Genomic DNA, 25,295 nt, shown 5'->3' on the forward strand with positions numbered 1-25,295 from the left:
AGAATTCCCTTCATAAAGGCAGAATAATATCCACTGGCTGCATACGCCATGTTTTGTGTATCTGCTCATCCATCTGTGGGCAATTAGGCAGCTTCCACATTTTGGCTTTCTTTCGTGGGGCATTTCATACGGTGGAACAAATGCAATTCACTGTCGAGCTCATTGCATGGAACAGTTTGCAGTGTGAGGATGCCTGGAAGGCTCCTCATGTTGTGCGGGGCTTAACTACTTTCTCATCTGTGAGACAGGGCATAAGAATTCCTACCTGTAACATTCTGTTCTTGTGAGCATTGATGAGTTGATATCTTGGTATTTTTAGAATAGTGTTTGTCGGAAGGTAACTGTAAATATTAATATTGTTATCAGTGGAGAATATAAAGGGCCTCTTGGGTGGAGGTAGTTGAGCAAAACCTTTTCCCTTTCAAAATTTCTCCAGGGAAGTTTTGAGTTTTACTAACAGCCTCATCACTGCTGATCAGAGGGTTTCTGCCGCCTCATAGATTTTTATTAATAGTCATTACTTAACACCAGCTGCTTTGCAACAATCCGCACCATATGGAAGACATCAAACCCCCGTATGACACCACTGACATTTACCTGAGCAACGATTTGTCTTTTGGTTGGTGACTGTCTCACATAGTGTTTTTCTAGGATATAATAAAAGGTGGTGCAGTGAAGATTATACCATTTCACCTTTCAGTAGCTTGCTTTGGCTAGAGGATTTGAAATGCTCTTTTAAATTTTTGTATGTTTCAGTTGAACTCAGCTGATGCCTTTCGGCAAGAGGTGTTTCTGGAAAATTCCAGGCACCCATCACTTAAGCAGCAAAGGAGCAGTTTCCCAAGTGGTCATAGGAACCCATTTAGTAAGGTCAGATCTACATAGCTCCACCTGTGGGGAGTAGTTCGAGCTGTGGAGTTTCATCCCTAAGGCCATTTCCCAGCTCTAGAAAATGCCCTGGTGCCTCATCCCCTCAGGAGCACTTTGAGGCTTTGGGGTATCTCCCAGTTGTACAGGTCATGGCGGGAATGGAGGCTGCAGACTTCCGACTGCAGCAGGTGAGGACCACGGATGGGACAAACTGAGAGTCAGAGTCCTGGGGAGCTCCGGATAAACCCTGCTACATCCAGTGGCCCAACTGAGTGTGCACTGGGGGTGGGGAGGCTCTTCACGTGGCGGGAAAGATGCAAAAAGTGCCTTTCAGGGAAAGATGTTTGGAAGAGAAGCACTTGCCTCCTTAGAAAGTACATACTCTAAAGATGTGGGAACCGGATCCCAGGAGGCAAAATTAGACACATTGCATAGATAGAGCATTAATATCACTGACTCACACAGGGAGGAAGTTGTTCCTCCTTCAGTCCTTCTGCACCTTTGTGGGTGGGCGCGAGGTGCTGGGATACCCTCTCACCTCCGGGACACCCACCCATCTCCCTTTACACAGAGAGGCCACCTTGGGCTGAGAACTGTAGGCAGATGACAGTATCCAGCCAGGATTAAAATAACATGCTTTTACTTTTGTTTTGTTTCATGCATTTTTTATTACGATTTCTCCATTTATGGCAAATACTGCTTGACTTTCCACTGATTTGGCTTCTTTGTAGGCGAATTGACCTGAAGAAAAGGTGACACTCATATGTTACCAGGGGTACAATTTATGACAAAAGTGGTGAGAGTGGGAAGTAGCAGCACAGAACTGTGTGTTTTAAATACTGTTATTACTGCATGTGCCACAATCACCATGTCATTTGGGGATTTTGTTAAAACACAGATTCTGGTTGAGCAAGTCTGGATTGGGCCTGAGAATCTGCATCTAGAATGGGTTCTTCTGGGATGCCAATGCTCTGGCAAGGAGTAGCTAGAGTGCAGATTATAAAAATGTGTTGGCTTTGATAAACATCTGGGTAAGCAGCTGCCTTCTCTCTCTCTCCCTCCCTCTTTCCCAGATTCAAATTATTGGAGGAACCAAACTTTCCCAAAAGGCAAACCTCAGTCATTTTAATTCTAATCAGATTTTCTTTAATTGCATTTTGCTTCCCAGATCACAAGCCGAGCATAATCACTTTTCCCTCCAGGGATCAGGCCAGGTCATCCCATCACATAAATCATGCCCAATTTGTGCAGATACAAGAGGTCCTCCGGGGTATCTGCCACCCCCCTGGCAGACAGCATAGACCTTTTAGGTCAAAACCTCATTTTCCCATTGCAGTGTTCAGAGCCGTGACACCAGGGCTCATGACAAGTCAGGCACACCAGAAACACGGTTTGATCAGGTTGTTAAAGAGTTTGGTCAAGCTGTGGGCACAGCGACTCATGTCTGTAAGCCGAGCACTCTGGGAGGCTGAGGCAGGAAGATTGCAAGTTTGCACCCAGCATGGGAAACTTTGTGACTTAGCAAAACTCTGCCCCAAAAGAAAAAATTTTAAAAAGGGCCGAGGATACAGCTTCATGTGAAGGCCTGGTTCAGTTCCTGGTACTGCAAAAAGGAGAGAAAGAGATGGAGGGAGAGAGAGAGAGAGGAGAGAGAGAGAAGGAAAGACCAGTTTCTCCACGTCTTCTGAATGGCTCCTTCTCTGCACAGGCTGTAGGATTTGAAATAGAAACTGCAAACAGGAGGATATAAGACAAATAGGGTGGGCAGCTGCTAGGGGGAGTAATCATTCAGCAGCCAGGGAAGGGACTGGATGATCGTTTTCTATGGCGCAGTCTCCATAAGCCACAGCCAATCACAGTGCAGCTGCTGGTAGTTACTAGCCACTAGCAGTAGTAACTAGTATTCAGTCCCCAGGCAGATCCTGCACCTGGCCTTGTTGCCCAGTCTAGCTGCATACTCACATGTCCACTGGATTTCTAAGATGCATCTTAACAGGCCCAGAGCCTGTTTCCAGAACCCTCACCCTTGGGCCTCCTCCCCGTGGAGCTGTCCCATCCCACCTGATGGCTCCAGTTTCCAGGAACTTCCTGCGAGACAGGCTTCCAGCGGGTCCAGCTTCCAGGTGCTCCTGGACAGCTCTCTGTCTCTCTCACTCACGTCTGGAGATGGAGGTGGCCCGGTAGAGCTGCATCACTTCTCACCCACTCCCACCTCTATCTCCCACCCTGGACCTTCCTCATCTATAGTCTCATTTACTTCTGAGATCGCCCCTCTCTGAGCTTTTTCAATTTTAAAGTCAACTGATTACTGGCTGGTAGTTCAGAGGACATTTGATCCTTGAGTAGCTCAACTAGATTGGCAGGAAGACCAGGTGCTCTAAATTCTTCAGAAAACCTGGAAGAGTGAGTGAGGAGAATTGGTCACGCCCACCAGAGCCTGCGGCATTGCTCACCTTGGCCATCATCACGCACCTTGGCCAGCTCCGGTGTTTGCCACTGCCCTCGGGAGAATTCCTCGGTCCCCTCTGTGGCCTGAGCACACACAGTACTCACAGTACATGCCAACCGAGTGACTGAAATCAGAGGATGTTGAACTTGGTCCACACATTTTTTGACCCTCACATTTTTCTTTTAATAGCTCTATTTATATTTGACATATGCTGCACATATTTCAAGTATTGATTTGAGAAATTTTGGCAAAAATGTCATATCACTACCTCAATCAAGGTAGTAACCATGTGTATCACCCCGGAAGTCCCTCCCGCCCTTTGGTCATCTTTGCCTCCTGCCCTTCCCCGTTCCCACACAGCACCCACCTGTTTTCTGTCCTTAGAGATGAGCTCGTGTTTTTCTAGAACGGTGTATAAACAGAGACACACTGTGTTATATGTGCTCCTTTTTTAACCTTTGGCTTTTTTCCTTTGGCATAATTTTGAGATTCGTAGTTTTTCTAAAGGCTGAGCAGTGTGAACTGCACAGACACTGTGTTGGATGGCTACAGCACATTGTAGGTATTGTAGACCATGATTTATTTTTCCATGTATACACTGATAAATATTTAGGTTGCTTCTGCTTTGGTGGTGTTACCAATGAAGCTGCTATGAACAGCTATGTACGCACATTTGTATGTACTCTGCTAGAGTTTTTAAAAATATTTTGGGAAAAAATAGAGATTTCACATAAAAATTTCACAGAGTTGGTAGCCATTCAGAACCCACAGTCTCCAGGAAAATAATGGGCCGAGGTCGAGCGCCTGCAGCTTGTGTGTTGACGAGGCTCAGGTGCCGCGGTTGCCCCCGTCCCTGCGATCTCCTGCTGTATTCCCTGCTACACATTTGCAGTGCTCCCCTTACTCTGGTAGCCCTGTGTGCACATTCTGCTTTGTGTCTCAGAGGAAATTTCGGGAACCAGATGTTGAAAGCCAGGCATGGAAAGAGTTTAAACAGACCACAGAGAAGCTGTGAATTTAAACCTTAAAGGCTTCCTTTTATGTTCAAGTTTCTTGGGGTTTTGACTATTTAGCAGAAGTTGGCATCAGCAAAACCATCCTCAGGAGGGCTGGGCAGGAAGGTGTGGCGTCTGAGGGGTGAGAGCCAGGCTGGTGATCTGAGGCCCCAAGTGCCAACTTCCAGTCCCTCTGTTTGTCCAAGGAGGTCTGGAACCCATTGTGGAGTGGGAAACGCTTTTGTGCTTTGCAAGCAGTGGATCCCTTCCAGCGCTGGGGCCTCGGCCAAGCTACTGACAGATTCTAAAACTGGCGGAACCCTGGGAAGTGGAGCCATTGGCCTGCCCCTTGCTCACCAGGCTATCCTGAGATACCAATGAGCCAGGTGAGAGTTCCTCTCTCCTCGGGTCCCTCTGACTCAAGTGAGTCCAATCCTACATCTCCCTTCCTTCCCAACACAAAGGCATCTGGCCTCAGGCTTAGAATCTTCTGGGACAGAAGAACTTCTTTCTGTCCTATTAAGAACTTCTTTCCTAATTAGGAACTTCTTTCCATTTTCTCTCCTGTTATAGAAGCCTGTAATCAAGGAAAAGGGTACTAGTCTTTTGCTTGTGGCAGTGATATAAATATTTTATTTATAACACAGAATGGGGATGAGGCTCCGTGGTGGCGCATGTGCCTAGCACGCTTGAGGCCCTGGGTTCCATCCCCAGCACCTCCCTCCCCAGTCAAAGTCATTTGTTAAAGGCTGGAGTGAGGGTTGATTTGAAGAAAAATAGGAAATGATTGCGGGACAGTGTGTGCTTTGCACACACTGAGAAATATGATACCATGATGCCCAGGACTGAAGTCTGAGACTCACCAGTGTAATGGTTACCCCTGCCTCCATGCAGAGGTGTGACTGAAAAAATACAGCAGGTGTTTAAACCTTTATAAAATCACTGCAGTAAAAGACACCCTGCCGTTCATCCCCCTCAAAATCATTCCCCTCCCTTCAAGCACACTTAGCCCATCATTCTTGCCACTTCTGAAGCAGGTCTGGAAGTCTGCTTTTGTGAGTGTCTTTAGTTGTGCTGTCGTGGCTGCCTCGATGTCCTGAATCCATCCAGGAGGTTTATCTTTTAGGGTCATTTTGACTTTGGAGAAGGAGTCAGCGGTTGCATGGTGCCAGATGGGTGAATAAGGTGGATGGGGACGCACTGTGAAGTTTTTACAAGCCTGCCTTTTTTGTCAGGTGGTGCTTTGCAACAGCATTCACTGAATTTTGATCACACGTCACAGAGACACCAACTTTAGCATGAAGACACTTGTAGCTGGCTCACTATGGACATCCTGACTGCCACATTTGAAGAAAACACACCCACACTGTTGTAGTATTTGGCCAAGGGAATAGTCACATATCCCGAGGTAGTGGCGAGCAGGTTTCAAAGGCTGTTGTAGGCAGGCACAGTTTTCATCCATGAACTGGCTTTAGAACAACCGTTTGTTTCTGGCCTCATGAGATGACGTTCCCTGTGACCTTCTCCGTGTGGGCATCTGCAATCCGTGGTGGCTGCTCACCTCAGTTCCGCCTTTCCCTCTCTAGTGGTCCAAATTTCCACAGAAGTTGAAACCTGAGTAATTTTTACTGCATGGTTCCCACTGGAGGGGACTCTGTTCCCCAGGGCAATGTGGCAATGTGGCAGTCCGGAGACATCTTTGGTTGCTACAGCCAAGTGAAGGGTACATCTGGTATCTAGTGGACAATGGCTAAGGTTGCTGTTAGACATCCTATACAGCACAGGACACCCCTGCACCAGAGGATGATTTGACCCCGCATGTCAATAGGTGCCAAGGTGAGAAATTTTTCTCTAAAGGAATTTCAGGCTGGGAGTGATGGCACTCACCTATAATCCCAGCACTTGAGGAGGCTGAGGCAGGAGGATGGCTTTAAAAAAAAAGAATTTCAGGCACCAGCAAGAAACATTTTAGGGGGCAAGGACCTCTAGAATTCTCAGATCTAGACTGAGTCCTCCCCTAAGTAGGAAGAATGTAAGGCATAGCCTAGACACAGGCCAGCTGTGAAGTGTCTGGTACAGGTAAAACCTAGCAGGCTCTTAGCTTGTTCCAATTAGAACTTGCCCCCACTGGGTCCTTATTGCTCACCTGCCCGGGACTTATCTTTCAGCCTCTTTTGTGCTCCTGAGCTTTAGCACAGGCTTATCTCCTTTAGGTCCAGCTTCCTTTCCATTTCCCTCTTCCTTGCAGAGGCACAGCTTCGGTTCTGGCTCTGTGATCTCTGTGCCTCAGTTTCCTCCTCTGTCAAATAGGAGGTTGGCAAGTAGTTGTGAGAATAAGAACACCACATTAGTCACTGAGTAGATGACAGGTGAATCTTAGCTATAAAAATGTTACTGAGCCAAGGCCCTATTTCCGACCCGGGAGACAAGCAGAATGACTGAAGATGCATGGGCTAAGTTTTGGTACCAGTAAGGCAGTGGTGGCAAACCTATGGCATGCATTTGTTTTTCTTTTAAGATAATGTATGAGTTGTTTTTTCTAAACTAAAACCTCAGTATTCAGGTTAGGTGCAGTGTTGGCACTTTGCAATAAATAAGGGGGTTTGAGTTGCAATTTGGGTAATCGGTCTCTACAAGGTTCACCATCCCTGCAGTAAGGGATCTTGGGAAAGTAACCCCTCTGAATCTGTTTCCTAACCCATATAGGAAATGATCCTACCAGCAACTTACCTTGAGAGCAAAGTTTCTGAGCCTTGGAACCTACTGACATTTGGGGTCAAGTCAAGGTGCAAGGGTGGTGCAAGGGTGTCCTGTGCTGTACAGGATGTCTAGCAGCTTCCTCAGCCACTGCCCACTAGATGCCAGCTGCACCCCTCACTCGGCTGTAGCAAAGATGTCTGCCAGTGGAAAGGAGCATGTGAGAAGGTACAGGCAAGCAGGTCTCACCTAGGTGCACGCTGGAATCATGAAGACATTTGTGTCTATCTCTAGGTTGTTTCATTTAATTGGCCAGGGTGGCCTGCAGCACAGCTTTCAAAAGTCCCCTGGATGAAGATGGGCATTCTGGAACATGCCTGAAATCCCAGCACTTGGGGGTGATTGTAAGTTTGAGCCCAGCTTGAAGGACTTAGTGAGACCCTATAAAACAAAACAAAACAAAACAAAAAAGAACTGAGGATGTAGCTTAGTGTAGAGGCTTTGGATTCAGTTCTTAGCACTTTTTTAAAAAGTTCCCCAGATGATTCCAATGGGAAGGCAAGATTGAAAACCATAGCTTCTGAGTTCTGACCAGTGGTCCTCGGGCCAACAGTATCAGTGTCGCCAGGGGATTTGTTAGAAATGCGGATGATCAGGTGCTGGACCCACTGAAGCAAACACTGCGAGTGGGGCCCAAAGGTCTGTTTTGTCAAGCCCTCCTGGTGTATAGTCTACGCGTAGACATGTGACAGATATTTGCTCATGCCCTCCTCTTCCTTCTCTTCCTGCAGCAGATACATGCTTCCAAACCCTGTGCAGTAGACTCAGCTAGGATTTGGGGATACAGTAGTGAACAAGAGAGCCAAGATCCCTGTATTCAGGGACCTCATGATCTAGCAGAGACACAAGTTCAAAAAACAGGTCCACATAAGTAAAAATTGTGAGTGTTGAGAAGACCTTTGAAGGCCTGAGATGGTGGGTGAGCATGCATCTCCCCAGGAGTGTAACAGTCCCCTCTCTAGCAGGGAACCACAACCCAGCCCCATCTTCAAACCCCTCCTGGATTTTCAGGACCCCTGACCCAGCCTGCCTCTCAACACTACTGTGTCTATCAGTCTCACGTTACCTGATGGTTACCATAACCTACCTCTCAACAGAAGTTCTCAACCCAGGCAAATGTCCTACCCAGTGACAATGTCTGGAGACACTTTGGGTTGTTGCATTGTTTGTGGGGTGGGGGGCAGTTGCTGACATAGTGGGTAGAGACTAGGGATGCTGCTGACACCCAAACGTCAAGGTGTGAGGCAGAGAAGCAGGTCTAGAACATTCATGTCCTCAGTTCCCTGCCAGGTCCCTCCGGAGTCCTCCTCTTCTCTCTCCTTGCTCCTGGGCTTGGCTGAACTTGAGAATCTTCCACCATTTGACCAGAAAGAGGATTCCAAGCTGCCTACCCACTTCCCAAGCTGGGGAGTCTGCACTGGGCCAGGCATCTCCTTGGAAACCCCTTGGCTTCGTGCAGTTTGGAAAACAATAAATTTGCAAGGTTGCACAAAGCATCCAGAAGCCCAAAACTGGTTGGAACTGCTAAATCCATTTTTCCCCTCCACATCAAAAAAATTTCCTGGCTTTAGCGGCTCTCCCTGCTGTCACAAGACAAGACGCAGGCAGATAGTTTTACATGGCAAACAACCCTGCCAAATGTAGCCCCCCTTGCAGAGCTGTCGGCTAAATTTCTGTTCCTGCCAGAAATATCCCAGTGCACTTTTCCACTGAGCTGAGGTTGATTTCATCTGAGGCAGACCTGACTGTTGCCTTTCACGCTCCATACATGGTCAGCGACCATCCCTGGTACTGGCCTCACCCTCTCCACACGCTGGGTGCTTCCAGCTGGTCTCCGACAAGGGGCCAGGGTGGAGGAGCGTGGTTGAGTCTGCCTTTCTGCTGCAAATAGGAGGAAGAAGAAAAGACTTCTGAGTTAGCCTCACTTGGTGCAGCCAGAATTCTGGGACTTTTCCTTCAGTTAATTCATCTTTCCCTCCTAAAACCCTATGAAGAAAGGTTTATTCTGAACATCACCTTACAAGTGAGGAAACTGAGGCCAAGTGACTTGCCTAATGCCCCTCATCTTACTTAGGGAGCTCAGAGCTTAAGTCTCTGTGTGAGTCTGAGACTTTCAGCCAGGAGCTGGATGTCTAGGGGTAAGAGAAGATGAACATCACAGCACAAGCAGGGAGAGTGAATTTACCTTTCTTTCTTTCTTTCTTTCTTTCTTTCTTTCTTTCTTTCTTTCTTTCTTTCTTTCTTTCTTTCTTTCTTTCTTTCCTTCTTGCACTTTTGCAGTACTGGGGATTGAACTCAGGGCTATATCCCCATCTCTTTTATTATTTTATTTTTTAGAGATAGGGTTTCACTAGTCACTACATTTCCCAGGCTGGGTTTGAACTTGTGATTCTTCTGCCTCAGCCTCCCAAAGTGCTGGGATTACAGGTGTGGGTCACCCCACTCAGACCCACCACATTTTTGTCTGAATGGGGCTCTCAGTAGATTGGATGATGCCCAGTCACACCGGACATGCCCATGTGGTTCATCAACTCAAATGCCAGTCTTTTCCAGAAACACCCTCACAGACATACCTAGAAATAAGGCTTTACCAGTCATCCGAGTCTCTGTCTGTCCGGACCAGTGGACACATACTGTAGAATTAAGCATCCCATGTGTACAATCTCATTTAGTCCTCCCAACAACCATGGGGGCAAGTTACTCTTCTGCCAGTTTCACCCTAGAAAGGGATCAATAGCCACTGAGTACAGCTTACCTGAGGCATTGAGAGCTTGGAACCCAGGCACGGTCACACAGCAAGTGAGAGCAAGGCCTGGAGCGGAAACCCACATCCGTGTGATTGTCAGAGGCCTGAGAGGGGAAATGACCTGTCCCTGGATGTGTGGCATGTGGGAGGCTGGGAGTCCCCATTCCCTGGCTCATCATATTTTGACTGGCAGGCAACCTGCTGGATGGGGGCACAGAGCTGGGGGCTGGGAAAGGGAGCGAGGCGGGTCCTGCTCACGCCACCCACTTCTAAGCTGAGTTTCTGCTCCCAGCCAGGGTGGCAGGGCAGGCTGCCACAGGCAGGGTGCCAGGACTCCTCCCATGGGGTGACCTGGGCCCGTCCCCAGCGGCCCCGCCTAGCCTCTAGGAAGAGCCAGGCTGTGCCCCACGAGTTTCTTCCCCTCCCCTCCGTACTTTTCCAGCTTTATGGGGGACAGAGATTAAATAAAGTCCTTGAGATGGAGGACCTGGGGCCCCAGGAAGCCCCTCAGAGCTCCAAGACCAGACAGAGAGAAGCCAGCTATGAGTGTGTGTGTGTGTGTGTGTGTGTGTGTGTGTGTGTGTGTACGCCTCTGGATGAGAGATCGCTATGTGTCCGGGACATTTTACAGGATGTGTTTTTGGGAGGAACACACATACCTTGGGAAGAGTCAAAAGTTCCATCATTGCAGAGTGTGGCTGTAAACATGTTTGTACCTCGTCGGTTCTGTGCCGGGGCAGTGAAGGGGTTCTCACACGTGCTTGCTGAGGTTTCCGGGAGCTTCTCTGCCCAGGCCCTCTGTCCCTAGGATGGTCAGGGAAAGCCTTCTAGGCATTTTAGCTATGGCTTGAAGCAGGTGGGGGAATGAGCCCTTTGGGCATCTGAGAGGGCATCCCAGGCAGAGGGGGCAGCCTGTGCAGAGCCTGTGCGGGGAGAGGATGCTTGATTTGGCAGGAGTGGGTGTGTAGAGTGACTACAGAGGGAGGCACACACACCTGCGTACAGCAGGCACCTTGGGTCTGAGGCCCCTGAGCTCAGGAGCAAGTGCAAACTTGCCCAGATCCTCCCACCTGAAAGCAGCCTGTGCTCCCAGCGTCCTCCCTGCCTGGACAGAGGTCTGCGTTGCTGGGCTTTGGTGAGCAACAGGCACAACTCTGAGTCTGGGGGTTAAGAGTTCCCGGTCTTCAGAGACGAGGGACATAGATTCCCCTGACTCCTAAGAAGCCTGCTCTGACGGGAGTCCCCAGTGCCTTTGTAGCTGTGCCCGCCATAGCCAACAGGTCACCCACATGCACATTTCCCAAACCGCCCCCACCTGCTCAGTCAGTGCTGGAGGTAAAATGACTCACTTTCCCTGAGCGGGGCTTCTGTGAGCCCAGACCACATTGACTTACAACACATACCCACACCTGCAGCCGTTTGCCCATCTTGCCCTGCGGCACCTTAATTTTTTTCTGTATCTCCTGATCCTGGTCCCTCACTGACTTTCAAACCACACAAGGAGGTTCTGAGAAGTCCTGATGCCCACGCTGCAGCCCAAACCCACGAAACCAGAGCCGCTATGGTGTGAGGTCAGGAAGCAGGATTTTAAAAACTCTCCGGTGAATTCCGGTGTGCCACCAAGTTTGGGAATCATTGATCTTTACTATGAGGTCATATTTTTTTTTTAAATTGCCCCCCTCCCCAAGAAAACAAACTAAATTATTTTAAAAGGAAATGTGAAATCTCTGAGGGCTGCAGGGAATTTCTGCTTTCTGATCTCTGGGCGGTGGGGGGCTCCCCCTTGGCCCAGGGTCGTGGCACACACTGCCTGTGCAAAGCCAGTCGACCCTGCTTGGTCCGCCCTCCTTTCTCTCCTTGCTGTGGTTCCCCCTCTTCTCATACCGTGCTCATTTCCATTGCGGATATGGATCTCTTGATTTAAATGTGCCCTTACAGACGCATATGGTGTTTTATGTGCATGGATTTTTAATGTTCTCTGCAGGGATTGCGTCATTTTGTGCCTTCTGCCTTCTGCTTCCTCACTTGACACCACTGACATACCCAGCCCTGTGCCTATGCACGTTTGGTCCTTCAGACTGAACACTGCAAGGTCACTTAGCACCTTGTCTGGCTGCTTGGTTCATGGGCACTTGGTGGCTGCCAGCCAACCACCCCTGCAAGTGATACTGCATTGATCATCCTTGAATCCGTGTCCCCTGGTAGTCCACTGGAATAATTTCTACAGTGTACACCCAGAAGGGGACTCCCTGGGACACACAGGTCCCTGAATTGGTCGTGGCACACTGGCTTGCTCTGCAGATAGGCCTCATCCATGTCCATTCCCTCCCACTCGGGACAGGGGTCCTCTGGCTTCCTCCTCAGCAGGAAGGTCCAGGCTGCTCTGCCTCCTGCTGCTGCCTCTGGCCAGCCCATACTCGCTCTGCCTCCCAGCCCTTGGGAGGAATTGTGTTCCTCAATTTCAGCAGGTCAAGTCACTCCAGGTGCACGGGTCTGCAGGAGTTGGGTGGGCAGTGGGTGCTATCCTTAGTGTGTGGGGGGCTTTCTCTCCCCTCTAATGGAGATGACCCTAGCTGTGAGCAACGGGGTGTGGACAAGAAGTTGTAGGGGACACTTTTTGGCAGTATGCACACCCAGCTGGACCTGGGCAGTTTGGCTTTGTGTGTGTGTCTGTAGTCGGTTCTAGAGCAGCCAGTTCTGGAAAACCCCAGGGTTTTGGAAAACCCACAGGTAAGCTAAAAAGCATAGCAGTGAGGGGACAAGATGTAGAGATACAGCCTTGGCATGAGCAGGAGCGGAGAGGAAACAAGCGTGTGGCCCGTGTCTCTCAGCACCCCCATTGCCGCGCATCACTGTCCACGTTGCTCCCCAGCTCTACCTCGGTCCCCACATCTGTTGTTTTTATACCTGGGAACGCACAGCAGGATACGGGTTTCCCAAATTCAGTCATCTGGGCCATCTTCCTAATGGTGTCATATCCATGTGCTGCGTGGACTTTTATTTATGATGCATTTGTTTTAAGTGGAATTGCCTAAACACTTTTAAAAATACATTCATTTAGGAGAGGCATTTATGTCCCTCTGTTAAATGGAAAACCAGTAGAACTGCCGCAAGTACAGAGCGGCTAGCAGGTGCATATAACGGCAGCAGGGTAGAATATTAAATTATACTTGGACCCAGGTATGGTGGTACATGCCTGGAATCCTAGCTACTCAGGAGAGTGAGGCAGAAGGATCACGTGTTTGAGGCCAGCCTGGGCAACTTAGTGAGACCCTGTCTCAAAACATGTCACTGGTGCCTGTTGCTTGTGGAAGCCTCTGGATTCCACAGCTGCTCTTGATCCTCCAGGGAGATGACCGGGGGCTGCAGAGGGACAGAGTCAGGTGGGCTGCACGTGGAGGCTCATGCCCAGATGTGGCCAGCAGGTTGAAGAGGGATTGAGGAGGAGGTAATGGGCTTAATCCTTTCTCTGAGATCAGGGAGTGTTGCTAGAACCTTTCACATAAGGCTGGCTTGCTCCTGTGACGATCTGGACCAGGAGAGAATCTGTGTCCCTCTACAGCCCTTGCATGGGAGTTCCAGAAGCAAAGTGGGACCCCCTTGGTGGCTGTGTCCCCACCCATGCACTGCACTCCAAAGGTGCTTCATGAATGTTCAGAGCAGGAGTTGGGAGGACCGGGCCCCTGTGCATGCTGAGAGAGCATCTGCCCGCTCCTGTCGAATGCTGGGAGGTGTCAGCCGTGTGCTGCGTGGAGGAGCGCCTGAAAGAGTGCAAATCCACTGAGTGTGCCGCCACCAGGACAGAGCTTTCCTCCGCCCGTACCCTGCTGCACCTCTACCTGGAACAGTCCGAGTAGGCACCCCTGAACATGTGTGGTCAAGGTGTAAATCAACGAAGCAGCGACTGAGCAGGCGAACGAGTCTCCCCCTCCCTCAGATCCAGGCTTTCTATGAAACCTCAGGCCAACCCCTGAGCAGGGGCACAGGGAGTGCAGAACAGAGCAAGGAAAGGGATGAGGTGGCCTCAGGTCACTGGTTTCAGGGGCATCTTCGAGGGTCCCTTGAAACAGCCCCGAGGAACCTCTGTGGATGGGCTCAGCTGGAACAGGGCTGGCAGGTGCCACCCACAGCTTCTTCGCATCAGCCACCCTCAGTGATGTGCCCCCACCCCCCATCACAGGCTCCCTGATAGCAGGGGGAGGGGTTGGTTCCACGCCCAGCCAAGCACTGGAAAGCATTTATCATCTCTAGAAAGTTTTATTTTCTTCTATGCCAGGCTGAGGTGCAGCCTAGGGAGGTTTGACATCCCCCACTGGTCTCCCACCCAAAGGGCAGGATTTTGAGGCCAGTCCCCAGTGCTCCTAAGGGAGGTGAGGTGTCCCCCACTTCCGTATTTACATGCCGCTCACTACCCTTCATGGGTAATGTTTAACCAGCATGCAGTGGGAGTCACTCTGTTTCTCGAGGCTCCCGGGGACCAGGGTAGGGATTCATCTCCCTCCTCAGTGGCCTGCGAAGGGCTCTGAGGTCCCCTTCTACTCCCTAGTTCATTGTCTTGAAGTAGCAATGTGCCGTCTTTCCAGGCTGTTGTCTTGAGCTGATAGGGAACCCAGGAATGAGGTATTTTTAAAAATTGTCTTTTAAGCAATTTCTAGATACCTGTAGGGTATGGGCCCAACCTCACTGAAACAGTTATCCCCATATCTGTTATGATTTGTGAATATTTTATAGTGTATAAAAAGGGGAAAACAACATAGTTGTAAAATCCTTAAAAGCAGGAATTGGGTGTCACTTGTGGCCCCTCATCCCATTGACAAGCACTGACATGGTTATGTGTGTGCAAGTTTTACCCTATATTGAAACCTCAGATAGATGGGATCATGTCATTTTAAGGGTAGATTGTTACCAAACTTTAACATGCATAGGTATCATTGGAGAACTGGTTAAAAATCTAGACTTCCAGATCTCACTGTGATTCATACATTCTGTTAATGTTTATTGAGCTACTACTATCTGTAGGGCTGCCAGACTTAGCAAATAAAAAAAAAATATATATATATATAAGATACCCAGTTAAACCTGAAAGATCAGCAAGAAATAATTTTTGAGTGTCAATATGTCTCACAACAGCTGAGACATGTCTTAGTTGTCCAGGCTGTTACACCGTAGCAGAGTACCATAGACCAGGTGGCATAAAAGAGTGAAAGATTATTTCTCACAGTTTTGGATACTGGGAACGCACTGTGGCTGGGCTCAGGTGGGAGCTCTCTTCTGGGGGGCTGAGTACTGACCTTACTGGTGGAAAGAGGAAAAAGGGGCTCTTTGGCTTCTTCTCAAAAGAGCATTAGACCTGCCAAATGCCCCCCACTGTGCCAGTTCATTGAGATTAGGATTCCAATATGTGACCTTTGGAGCACCCAAGCATTTAGTCAGTCCACTGCAGACAGGACACTAACGTACACCTTGTTGTTTATCTGAAATTCACTCATCAATCTTACCTCATTCCCTTTTATAGCTTGTCTTCCACCCTCCCCCGCCGCCCCATGGTTGTGATGGAATTTTCCAAATGGGGTTTTACTAGTAGTTTCTTTGAATGACACTCCCCACTCGTACTACTGACAGAGCAGACACAGTAAGACATACACTGGCTGTCACCTTGTTTCAAGGTGCTGGGCAAGCGAAGCGAATGCTCTCTCACGGAACAGCAGGTTGAGCCCAAGCAGTGGCCCTACTGAGGCGGTATTGGTGGCACAGGTGGGTGGCCTCATTCATGGTATTGCAGCTGGGGGCAAGTGAAACTGAGCTCTTCGCGGTGATGGGCAGTGCCAGCACATCCTTCTGGGTACTGGAGCCGTTGTGACAGGATGTCAATTCCATGCTTGGGTCCCACTGGTGAGTTTCGACACAACCCCTGCCCCCAAGAAAGAGCCGTCTTACAGCAGAGGGACACCATGAGCAACAGTTACTCACAGACCCAGGGCTGCTGGGCAACAGTAGGGTGGACCATGCATATGCCTGTCACCGTGAGGCACCATTGGCTTAGTGCCTTGGGCTCAGTCCTGGGCAGGCTCTCGTGAGCCCGTGCAAGGTCAGCACCTTCCGGTAGTGACCCAGCCTGGTGCGCCCCTTCTTTCTTCCTTCTCTCATTCTTTTGTTTTTTTGTTATGCACATTTTCAAACATGCAGAAGTACAGAGGATCACATAAAGATTCCTAGGGGCCCAGCACAAACGTCAGGCTTTGCTGATCTTTTTTGGTGACCCATCATTTTCTGATTTTCATTTTATTTTCTACTGACGCATGACAGTCTCACAATAGAGCGCATAGCCTGATGGATTTTAGTGGTGAGTTTTCCCTGCATTCACACCTCTGAAACCTGCATTCAGAGAACATTTCCCTCCCTGAGAGGCTCCTTCCTACCCCTGCCTCTGATCTGCACTTCTGTCACTTGTAAGGCACCATGGTGGCATTGTAGTGGGGAAAAATATGGCTACAGATAAGTAGAAAAAATTCAAAATTCTCTCTCTCTTTCTTTATCTACGGACCTAGTAATTGGGAAAGTAAATTCTAGATTGTAAAAAGGTGTAGAACAACTCACATTAATTTAGCTGAGAAAGGCTTTAGAGATTGGCTATTGTTTTTGATTTGGATTATTTGTATTAACCTTTTCTCTTGCGGGGGATATTAGGAATCAAACCCAGGGTCTTCCACATGCTAGACAAGCACTCTACCACTGAGCTACACCCTAGCCCTGCAGGTTATGTTTATTCACCTTTGGCACGCTCTCTCCTCCCTCCCGCTGAGCACTGGCCAACTCCAGTGCCTACTGAGGTTCCAAACAAAGCCAGCCCTAGCACATACCCATCCCCAGCATGCACAGTGCCCTGGTGACCAGAGATGCCTGAAACGGCATCTCAGGTTTGCCCTAGTTAGTGCAGGATCAGTGTTCAAGGCTGGGAACGAGTCATTCATGCACTTGACCGGAGGCTGCCTGGGTTGCCCTCGGCCCCCTCCACACCCAAGTGTCAGGTGGGCAGGGAGTCCTGGGGTGCTGACAGCCTCACCATTTCCACAGACGCTGCAAGAGATCTTCCAGACGGAGAACACCATCATGCTGCTGGAGAGGTCCATCATGGCCAAGGAGTGCCCGCTGAAGGTGGCCCAGACACGGCTGGAGTGCCGGACCTGGCGCCCCAATGTGGAGCTTTGCAGGGACATCCCGCAGTTCAAGTGAGTGTGGGGGGACCCCGTGTGTGTCATGAAGGGCAGGGGTGGGCCTCGGAACCTAGAACCCTGGGCCTGAACTACAGAGCCTCCATTCATGAGACCATCCACGCTTACAACTCAGCAGCGTGCTGCGCGGGGCTGGAGTTGTGAGCCCAGCCCCAGCTGCCTCCACAGCTCTCTGCCCCAGCAGGTTGGCCCCTGGCAGCACATCTCACCAAGGGATGCTTCTGTATCTGTGCTCAGGAAAGCTTCCTGCTGTCCCTTGAAAGCCAAAGAGATGCCAGGTGTGGTGATACATACCTGTAATCCCAGCTACTTGGGAAGCTGAGGCAGGAGGATAGCAAGTTCATTAGCCTCCCAGGCAGGGACATGGCGTGGACCGTGGTTGCTTGATCATCTCTCTCTAAGCTCCCGAGGAAGAAGTGCTGGCCCTTGCCTCTCTTGTTTCCCTGCCTCCCTCTTTGTTCTCACGATGAGGCCCTAGGACAGCTGAACCCTCCCTTGCCAGCTGGACGCCTCCATCACACTTAGCTTAGGGGCTGCATCTGTTAGCAACGGGGGCAGCTGGGAAGCTCGCACTGGCTCAGGAAGGGGTCTTGGAGCACGGGGCAGGGGCTCTAGGCCTGTCTCTGTCCCTGGCTTCCTTGGCTTGTAGGGTTTCTCTCCAGGGTTGGCCTCCACTTTGACCTGGTCTACTTCCCTGTGTGTCTCCATGTCCTGAGCCTCCCTAGTCTTTCTCTTATAAGGAGATCTGCCGTTGGACTTAGGGTCCACAGTAAATCCAGAATGAGCTCATCTTAAGGTCCTTCATGATATCTACAAACACCAGATTTCCAAGTAACACCACAGCCACAGGCTCCGAGAGTTAGGACCTGGACACACCTTTCCGAGGGATACTGTGCAGCTCCTGTCCCTGGCCATCATGGCAAGCCCTGACGCTCTCTGGCTTGCCCTTTGCAGTTGAGTCTTTACCCAGTGGCCTCCAGATCTTCCCGTTTCATCTTCTCCTTCCATGACTCCTTGGGGCAATGGGAACAAAACCTAAGTCCCTTACTTTTGCATGTGCTCTTCTCTTTAGAAACCACTGCCCTTCCCAGAACCTGGGAGGCTGAAGCAGGAGGATCACAAGCTCAGATCCCACCTGGGCACTCCTCTCTTTGCTCTTTGCTCCAAAGTCCCCTCCTCAGAGAAGCCTTTCTAGTGCCTTTGGAAAGTTGCCCAGCGGCAGACTGGAGACTGAGGCAGCCTGGCCCCAAGCCTGAGTTGACCCTAGAGTTGTTCCAACCAAGGGGGCAGCCTTTGGTATCTGAGTCAGTCAGCCATTGGCCATAGCACTCTGGTTGGTCAAGAGCCATTATTCCCGGAGCTGTGGGCCTTAAGCAGTGATCCATAAGCAGCCAGCACTCACAGTGCTGGTAATGGAGTCAGCAAAGGAGACTGAGCAAGACTTGGAGAGTCACCAGTGCCTCCAACCTTCATATCAAAATGAGGCTGGCCCTGCTTATCATCTGCAAAAACCCTATTTCCAGATAGCCAAAACCCTATTTAAAATACACATAACAAAAAATCCCTTTGTGCTGCGGCTGAGTACTTCATAGTATACATATGCCACCACGCTTTATTCATCCGTTCATCTCTCCGAGGAAATTGGAGTTGCTTCCCCCTGTGAGGCCTGTGAAGCATGCTGCTATGAACATTTGTGCATCTGTTGGTGTGAACAACTGTTCTAAGTTCTGCTGGGTATAGATCCAGGAGCAGAACCACCTACCAGTGATGGTGAACCTATGGCATGCACGCCGCAGCAGGCTGTGGGTTATCATTGAGAGCTCTAAAAGTCTTGCTATCACTCAGGTGTTTTGTTACAGCCATGGCAAACTGACTAGTACACTCCCATCCTGTTCCTTCTTTTTACCTGTCACCCTGGTGACTCCCAAACAGTTGAGCCCAGCATCCCTTACAGGCCTGGGCCTTGTTGATTGCTCAGTATACTCTGGCACTGCCAGGCACAGTTCCCCTGCGCAGTGAGTGTGTCTTTGCTGAGTGACTGAATAAACCATATCTTGTCCTCTGCCCACTCCACAGGCTCGTGAATGAGGTGTTCACCATCGATGACACTCTGCAGACCCTGAAGCTGAGGCTGCGGGAGGCACAGGACACACTGCAGCTGCTGGTGATGACCAAGTCACGGCTGGAGCACGAGTTGGCCATCAAGGCCAACACCCTGTGCATTGACAAGGAGAAGTGCATGGCCATGCGCAAGACCTTCCCCAGCACCCCTCGCCTGGTCGGCTACACCTGTGCTGCCCCCTGCGTGGGCCCTTGCACCCCCTGCCCTGCCCCGGTTTGCTAAACTACATAAGGTTTGAACAGGCCAGAAAACAAAAGAATCATTTTCTCCCTATCATGAAAATATATATAACAGGCAAAATAAATGTGCCCAAATCAAAGCTCCTAGAGCTCATCCTTGCTGCAGATACTTCGTGGGAGGCAGATTTTGATCTCTGGAGGGTGGAGCCTAGACCTTGTGAGGCTTGGAACTTTTCCAGGAATAGAAGAGACAGCCCTTTCTTCATTTCTTCCTTCCTTCTTTCCTTCCTCCCTCCCTCCCTCCCTTCCTTCCTTCCTTCCTTCCTTCCTTCCTTTCCTCCCTGTCTTCCTTCCTTCCTCCCTCCCTCTTTCCCTCCCTCCTCTCCTTCCTCCCTCCCCTCCCCTTATCTGTCCATTTAGGAGTACAGAGATTGTTGGATCTCAGAATCAAGGCTCATGCTGAGCGGCCTTGAAAAAACTCTTAACCTGGGTGTGTCATCTATGAAATGCAGTTGGTCTGAGGTGGAGGTGATTGCCATCACTATGGGACAGTGCCAAAAAATAGCATTTGGAGTCAGAAGTCCTGAGTTTGAATTCCTGTGTTGGTAGATAAGGTGTTTTGTAAATTGCTATGGAGAAAAAGGGGGCAAAACCAATTGTTTGGGCCAGTGAGAGTTGGGGGAAGCTCTAAGAAGACGTGAAATGTCTCAGACAGACACAAAAGTACCCTGTGATCTAGCAGCTCATCTCCTAGGTACATAGCCAAGAGGACGGAAAGGGGTATAGGCTCCTGCACGTGGATGTAATTATTGTCCCAAGGTGGAAACCACCCAAATGTCCATCAGTGGATGAATGGGAAAAAATGCAGTCAATGTATGCCCTGGAATATTAGTGGACCATAAGAAGAGAGAGGCTGGAGGCTGTGTCTGGGGATATAGAAAGGGATACAAGAGGGACGTGGTGCTGAGCTGGCAGAGGACCAAGGGAGGGGCTGAGAATGCATAGAAGGGCAAACAGAACCTGGAAGAAGCAATGTTGAGGGCATAGGGAAAGTTGCAAGAGAGGCTATCCAAAACATCCAGAACCTGGAAAGGTAAGTTGAATAAAGAAGAAAGTCCTTAGGAGATAGGCATCCCAAATAAACCATTTTCTGAGTACCATGGAGCTCACTTTGGGAACGTGAATTGACAATATACATATAAATGTCGTTTTTGGGTATGTCGTACTGGGGGTGGGCCCCAGGGCCTTCACACTGAGCTATATCCCTAGACCTGTCTTGATTTTTTATTTTGAGACAGGGTCTCACTAAGTTGCCCTGAGGCTTTGTCCTTAGAAAACAGCCCCAAACGCAGACTCAGATGTATCTGTTAGAGTTTTAATTTAACAGGAAGCCACTGTACGTTATGTCTAACAGCAACATAATCAAGCGGTGGACGATCAAGTAGTTAAAAAATGATGTTTCTGAATGTTTGAATGCTGAAGAAGCATTCTCAGCAGGCTAGAAAGAGAGGGTAGGAAATGGTGATTAAAATCTGTTTCCAATTGTGTCAAAACTGCCCAGGAAGCAAGGTTGCATTGAAATCTACCAGAATGTTAACAGAGTGAATGGTAAGCATCTGCTGGATTCTCATGTGTGAATTTTACATACTTTATGCAATGAACGTTTGTTCCTTTTTTGATCAAGAAGATATGCTTTTCTTAAGCTTTTTACTTTACAATAGTTTTAGATTTGTGGAAAAGTTGCAAAGACAACACATAGAGTTCCCTTAGACCTTTACACAGTTTCCTCGGATGTTAACATCTCATGTAGCCATTAGTTATGGAGCATTTGTCAAAACTAAGAAATTAATATGATACATTGATATCAACTGCACTCTAGAGCTTATTTAAATTTCACCAGTTTTTCCATCAGTGTCCTTTTTCTGTTCTGGGATCCAGTCCAGGCCAACATACTGCACTGAGACCTTGGGTGTCCCCGGTCTTCTCTGCTCTGATGAGTTCCTAGTTTTTCTTTGCTTTTGGTGACCTTGACTATTTTCAAGAGTACTGGTCTGTTATTTGAAGAATGCTCCTTAATTTTGGCTGATGTTTTCTCATGCTTTCATGGTGTGATAGTTAACTGTATTGCCCACTTGAGTAAGAAAAGCCTAGCTGATTGGTTTAGCACAGTTCTGGGTGTATCAGGATAATGGATTTACTGAAAAGGGAAGACCCAACCTGGGTGTGAGTGGCACCAACCAATAGGCTTGTATCTTGGATGGAATAAAAAGGAAAGAAGGAAGTCTGGCTTCTGCTTCAAGGGAAGGAGCTCCAGTCTTCACCATCGCCTTTGGACGTCCATCTCTAGGCATCTAGCACAGACTCTTCGGCCTTCCAGCACAGAGCCTTGGGCTTCCAAATATGGATTCATATGGGACCCTGCAGTGAGCTCCCAGTCTTTGACCTTAGAGTGGATCCTGGGTTCTCCAGTACACAGGTGGCCCTTTTGTGTTTTTCCACATCTAACTTGGCCAGGGGCATGTAAGCCTACCTTGTAAATCCTTTGTATGTCCTATATTTCATACTCAATCTGTTCCTCTAGAGAACCCTAACTGATACTGATTTTGGTACCAGAGAAGTGAGGTCATTGCTGTGACTACCTGATTACATGGTTCAGAAGTCTGGAAAGATTTGGAGATGTCAGCTGAAGAAGCAGTCCTACAATGCTATGAGCCAAGTTTGGTGGGTGATTCTGGTCAAAGCTCAGAAGATCAGAATGATAATAAATGCAACCAGTAAAGACCAAGCTCAGGAGGTTTCAGCTGGGGACAAGAACTGCATTGGCAGTTGGACTCCAGGCCATGTGTGTTATGTTGTGGCAGGAAATTTGTCTAGACTGAGATTAAGAACAGTGCACTAATTATCTGGTGGAAGAAACATCAAGGCAGTCTAACTTTTAGGCATTGGTGTGACTACTGCTGGGGGCTTTTAGCCAGCTATACCTTGAGAATCAATAGCAAGTGGTACAGCTGAATGTTTTAAAAAGTTTTTAGTTTCACAGAAAAGAAGCTCCTTTAAAATTGGATCGAAGAAAGATTGGTCGCAAGTACTTTACAACAGGAATATAAGAAAAATGCCTTGAGGAAATGTGAGGAACCGGTAAGGCCCCACCCTTTGCAGGTTTAAAATTAAAAAAAAACTGGAAGACTTTACTTTCTGACGAGAGCCCTAGGGCACCATGCTCCAGAATGGTGGCTGCCTAGGGAACTTGTTCCTCAGGATTCTGTTCATAGTGCTCAGCCATCCTGGCTCTCAGAGACCCCTACATCTGTGGCATAAAGAAACCTGGCTACTGCTCCAGCTGGCAGCAGACCCTGTCATCATCCACATAGTGTTGGGTGTAGGTGCATACAGAATGCAAGAGTTGTGGGGTCAGAAAGGCTTATACCCAGATTTCAGAAGAAGGCCTGGAAAGCCAAGCAGTGTGCCCCTAAGAGGGCAGTGTGTGAAGCTGGTTCTTTTCTATAGCAGAGTATATTTAGAAACCAGTCTGAGCTGCATGTAGTGGCACACACCTGTCATTCTAGCATGTGGGAGGGTGAGCCAGGAGGATAAAAATTTAAATCCAGCCTGGACAACTTAGCAAGACCTTGTCTCAAAATTTTAAAATAAAAAGAGCTTGGGAGGTAGCTCAGTATGAAGGCCTCAGTACTACAAAGTAACAAAATCAAAAAATCAAAAATAATCAAAACAAAAACATGATCTGAGTGCTGGATGTGCTTGTTCATGAGAACTTTTAAGACAGGTGCATAAGAGGCTTAGAGTGAGCTTGGGAGCAGACCAAGTGGAGGAAAGCTGGCTCCCTGGGATTGCAGTTACCTCTGTACTCTCAGTTCTGGCACACAGTAGTGTCCAGTGACTATTTTATTGAGTGATTAGCAAATGGCTAAGCTGGTGCATACAAAGGTCTGGTGTTCCCTCTTGGACTGATGGCTGCTTTCTGAGTTGTAGGAGACAGAGTGTGATTACACTTGGGCATGGGAAAAGTGAGTCTCTCAACCCTTTGTGCTCTCTCCAGCTGAGGGGCCAAGTGATGTGTGACCTCACCATGGCTCTCAGAAGCTGAGGGGCTGGGCATAGCTCTGTGAGATGTCTCTACAACCAAGGCAGGATATCTTAGCATGATCCCAAGAGCTGATTCCCTGCCAGGGGCAGACACTGAGTAGAGACAGAGGAGGATTTCCCAGCCAAGCACTTTCTTTCCCTGATGGCTCAGAGGGATGTAATCCAGCTGGCTCTGGAGAAGGCATCACTCCCTGAGGAGGGAGAGTGTGTGTGTGTGTGTGTGTGTGTGTGTGTGTGTGTGTGTGTTCATGCATGTTTACAGCCTTCTGTTCCCATGGCCTGACCAACTATTTAAGAATTTTTCTTAACACCAGGGCTGGTGCTAAAGATTCAGAAGCTTTGGAGAGAAAAATGAGAAAGAGAGTGAGTCTGAGATGTGGGGACTGATAAAGCTGATGGGCATAGATCCAATCCTCAGTCAAAGTTTCCCCCTGAACTCAGGAACAAGACAAGGAGTCAGTTGTCACCACTCCTGTTCAACATGGTCTTGAAATATTAAACAGCAATTAAACAAGAAAAAGAAATAAAAAGGATACATATGGGAGAGAAAGAAATCAAATTTTCATTATTTGCAGATGACATGATCCTCTGCCTAGGAAATCCCAAAACTCCACAGAGAGACTTTTAAAATAATAACCAAATTTAGTAAAGTAGCAGGATACAAAATACACTAATAATGAACCCACTAATAATAAAAAAACATTAGGAAAAAATACCATTCACAGTAATATTAAGAAAAATTACATACTTAAGAGTTAATCTAACAGGGGGCTGGGGATTTAGCCCAGTGGCACAGCACCTGCCTGGCAAGTGCAAGATTGTGAGTTCAACTCCTACTACTGGGAAAAAAAAAAAAAGAATTAATCTAACAAAGGAAATGAAAGACCTCTACAATGAAAACTACAGCATTGTGATAGAGGAAATAAAAAAAAAATCAGAAAATGGAAAGATATTCTCTTTTCCTGGATAAGCAGAACCAATATAGTCAAAATGGCCACACTTCCAGAATTGACACACAGATTTCACACAGACCCAATCAAAATACCAACAGCATTCTTCACAGAACTGAAAGAAACAATCTAACATTCATATGGAACCAGAAGAGCCCCAGAATAGCAAAAGAAATCCTGGATAACAAGAGCAAAGCAGGAAGCATCACAATCCTAGATTTAAAGTTATATTATAAAGCTATCATAATAAAAACAGCATGGCGCTGGCACTAGAAAAAACATGAGGACCAATGGAACAGAACAAAATATGCCGAAACAAGCCCCAGCACTTTCAATTTTTTTTTTTGGTCTTTTTGAGACAGGGTCTCACTATCTCGCAATTTTTTTTGGTCTTTTTGAGACAGGGTCTTGTTATCTCGCTATTTTTGGTCTTTTTGAGACAGTTCAGGCTGGTCTTGAGCTCACTTGGTAGCTCAGGCTGGTCTCAAACTCACAATGATCCTCCTGCCTCAGCCTCCCGAGTGCTAGGATTACAAGCATGTGCCACCATACCCGGTTTCTCTTTTGATCTTTTACAAAACCATCAAAAATATACACTGGAGGAAGATTATTTCTAAATAAGTGATTTTTTGAAAACTGGCTAGCCACATGCAGAAGATTTTATCTAGACCCACATCTCTCACTGTGTGCTAAACTAAAATCAAAATGGACTAACTAAATGTTGAAACAGAAACACAGCCTGCTGAAAGATAAAATAGGTAAAATGCTTGAAGTCATAAGCACAGGCAAGGACTTTCTGAATAGAACCCTGCTTGCACAGGAAATAATACTGAGAATCAAGAAATGTGATCTTATAAAAGTAAAAAGCTTCTTATATCACAAGAAACAACC

General features: G+C 48.2%; 1 protein-coding gene and 1 long non-coding RNA gene across 2 annotated transcripts in view; one reads left to right on the forward strand and one right to left on the reverse strand.

The window, feature by feature from the left end:
* Positions 1-19,490, forward strand: part of Tekt5 (tektin 5) — a 37,520-nt gene extending 18,030 nt beyond the window's left edge. Inside the window, exons 6-7 of the mRNA XM_005391187.2 lie at positions 16,892-17,046; positions 19,126-19,490. Coding sequence (XP_005391244.1) covers positions 16,892-17,046; positions 19,126-19,393 — 423 coding nt within the window. The 3' untranslated portion in view covers positions 19,394-19,490. The remainder of the gene's footprint in view (positions 1-16,891; positions 17,047-19,125) is intronic.
* Positions 4,930-10,075, reverse strand: LOC106149275. Its single transcript, XR_001235350.1, has 2 exons — positions 9,827-10,075; positions 4,930-7,452 (listed from the first exon to the last, which is right to left on the reverse strand). It is a non-coding gene; the product is annotated as an uncharacterized LOC106149275 (long non-coding RNA).
* Positions 19,491-25,295: the final 5,805 nt, after the last annotated feature.

Source organism: Chinchilla lanigera, unplaced genomic scaffold (genome assembly GCF_000276665.1).
Source record: "Chinchilla lanigera isolate Chin_1 unplaced genomic scaffold, ChiLan1.0 scaffold00041, whole genome shotgun sequence".
Taxonomy (NCBI): domain Eukaryota; kingdom Metazoa; phylum Chordata; class Mammalia; order Rodentia; family Chinchillidae; genus Chinchilla; species Chinchilla lanigera.